This window comes from Suillus subaureus (genome assembly GCF_016647635.1).
Source record: "Suillus subaureus strain MN1 chromosome Unknown BJ212scaffold_295, whole genome shotgun sequence".
Lineage (NCBI taxonomy): Eukaryota > Fungi > Basidiomycota > Agaricomycetes > Boletales > Suillaceae > Suillus > Suillus subaureus.
Genome location: NW_024538851.1, coordinates 9141 through 9972, shown reverse-complemented (window position 1 = coordinate 9972; position 832 = coordinate 9141). Strand labels below are relative to the sequence as shown.

Genomic DNA, 832 nt, shown 5'->3' with positions numbered 1-832 from the left:
AGCTAATTTTGGTGGATGTAGTTGGTTGGTTATGCAAAGATATGTCATTGATGGAAATTTTATAGCACAACATATGAAGATGAAGACTCCAGAAGATGATGTTTCACTGGCAGATAGAAAGGGATACATGGTAACAGAAGAACCTTATGAAGCTCACATAACCAAATCTATCAAAAAGAATGAGGCAAGTTGTCATATTTCATGACATGTTTCCTTGGAAAATAACATCTAAGGTAATCTCAGAAATCACCCTGTAGCAATCACCATGCTGTGAATGCAACTAATATTCAGAGAAGCAATCTAAGAGCTACTGGTGTTGGGGCAACAGCATGTGCTAGGCATAGATGTTTTGTTCCTCATTCTGTAGTAGACTTTCAGAAAGGAGAATGGTATGTAGTTACATTGTTGTATTACTACCTTTGCTGACTATCTAGTCAGGCAAATGAACATGGACTATTGTATTTGCAATGCATTGAAATATCCATCAGAAAATATTGGCAATGCACTCATAATCTATGATGTTGCATGCCAGTGGAATGTTAACTTCCATGAACAGGTGGATCAGAGCTACCACCTGTCTCTTCCTCAATCAATCAAAATATTGCCAGCAATTGGCAAGTTTCATTTGAGTGCTCATAAGCTACCATGCTTTGCCAGATACAGCCTCAATTTTATTACAGGAGCTGGTCATATTGATGGGGAAATCTTGGAGACCCTCTGGGCCCCATTTAACAAGATTTCCCCCACTGTAAGATCCATGACTCTCTCTCACAGAAAGGAAGTCTTGGATGACCATATGAGGGATTCTAATTGGAAGAAGCTTGTTGGAATT

General features: G+C 38.9%; 1 protein-coding gene across 1 annotated transcript; it reads left to right on the top strand.

Moving 5' to 3' along the window:
* Positions 1–508: 508 nt before the first annotated feature.
* Positions 509–832, top strand: BJ212DRAFT_1237177 (uncharacterized protein; the record flags this gene model as incomplete). The annotated part of the gene is made up of 1 exon (XM_041329548.1): positions 509–832. A coding segment is annotated over one exon (324 nt), but the record flags the coding sequence as incomplete, so codon positions are not given.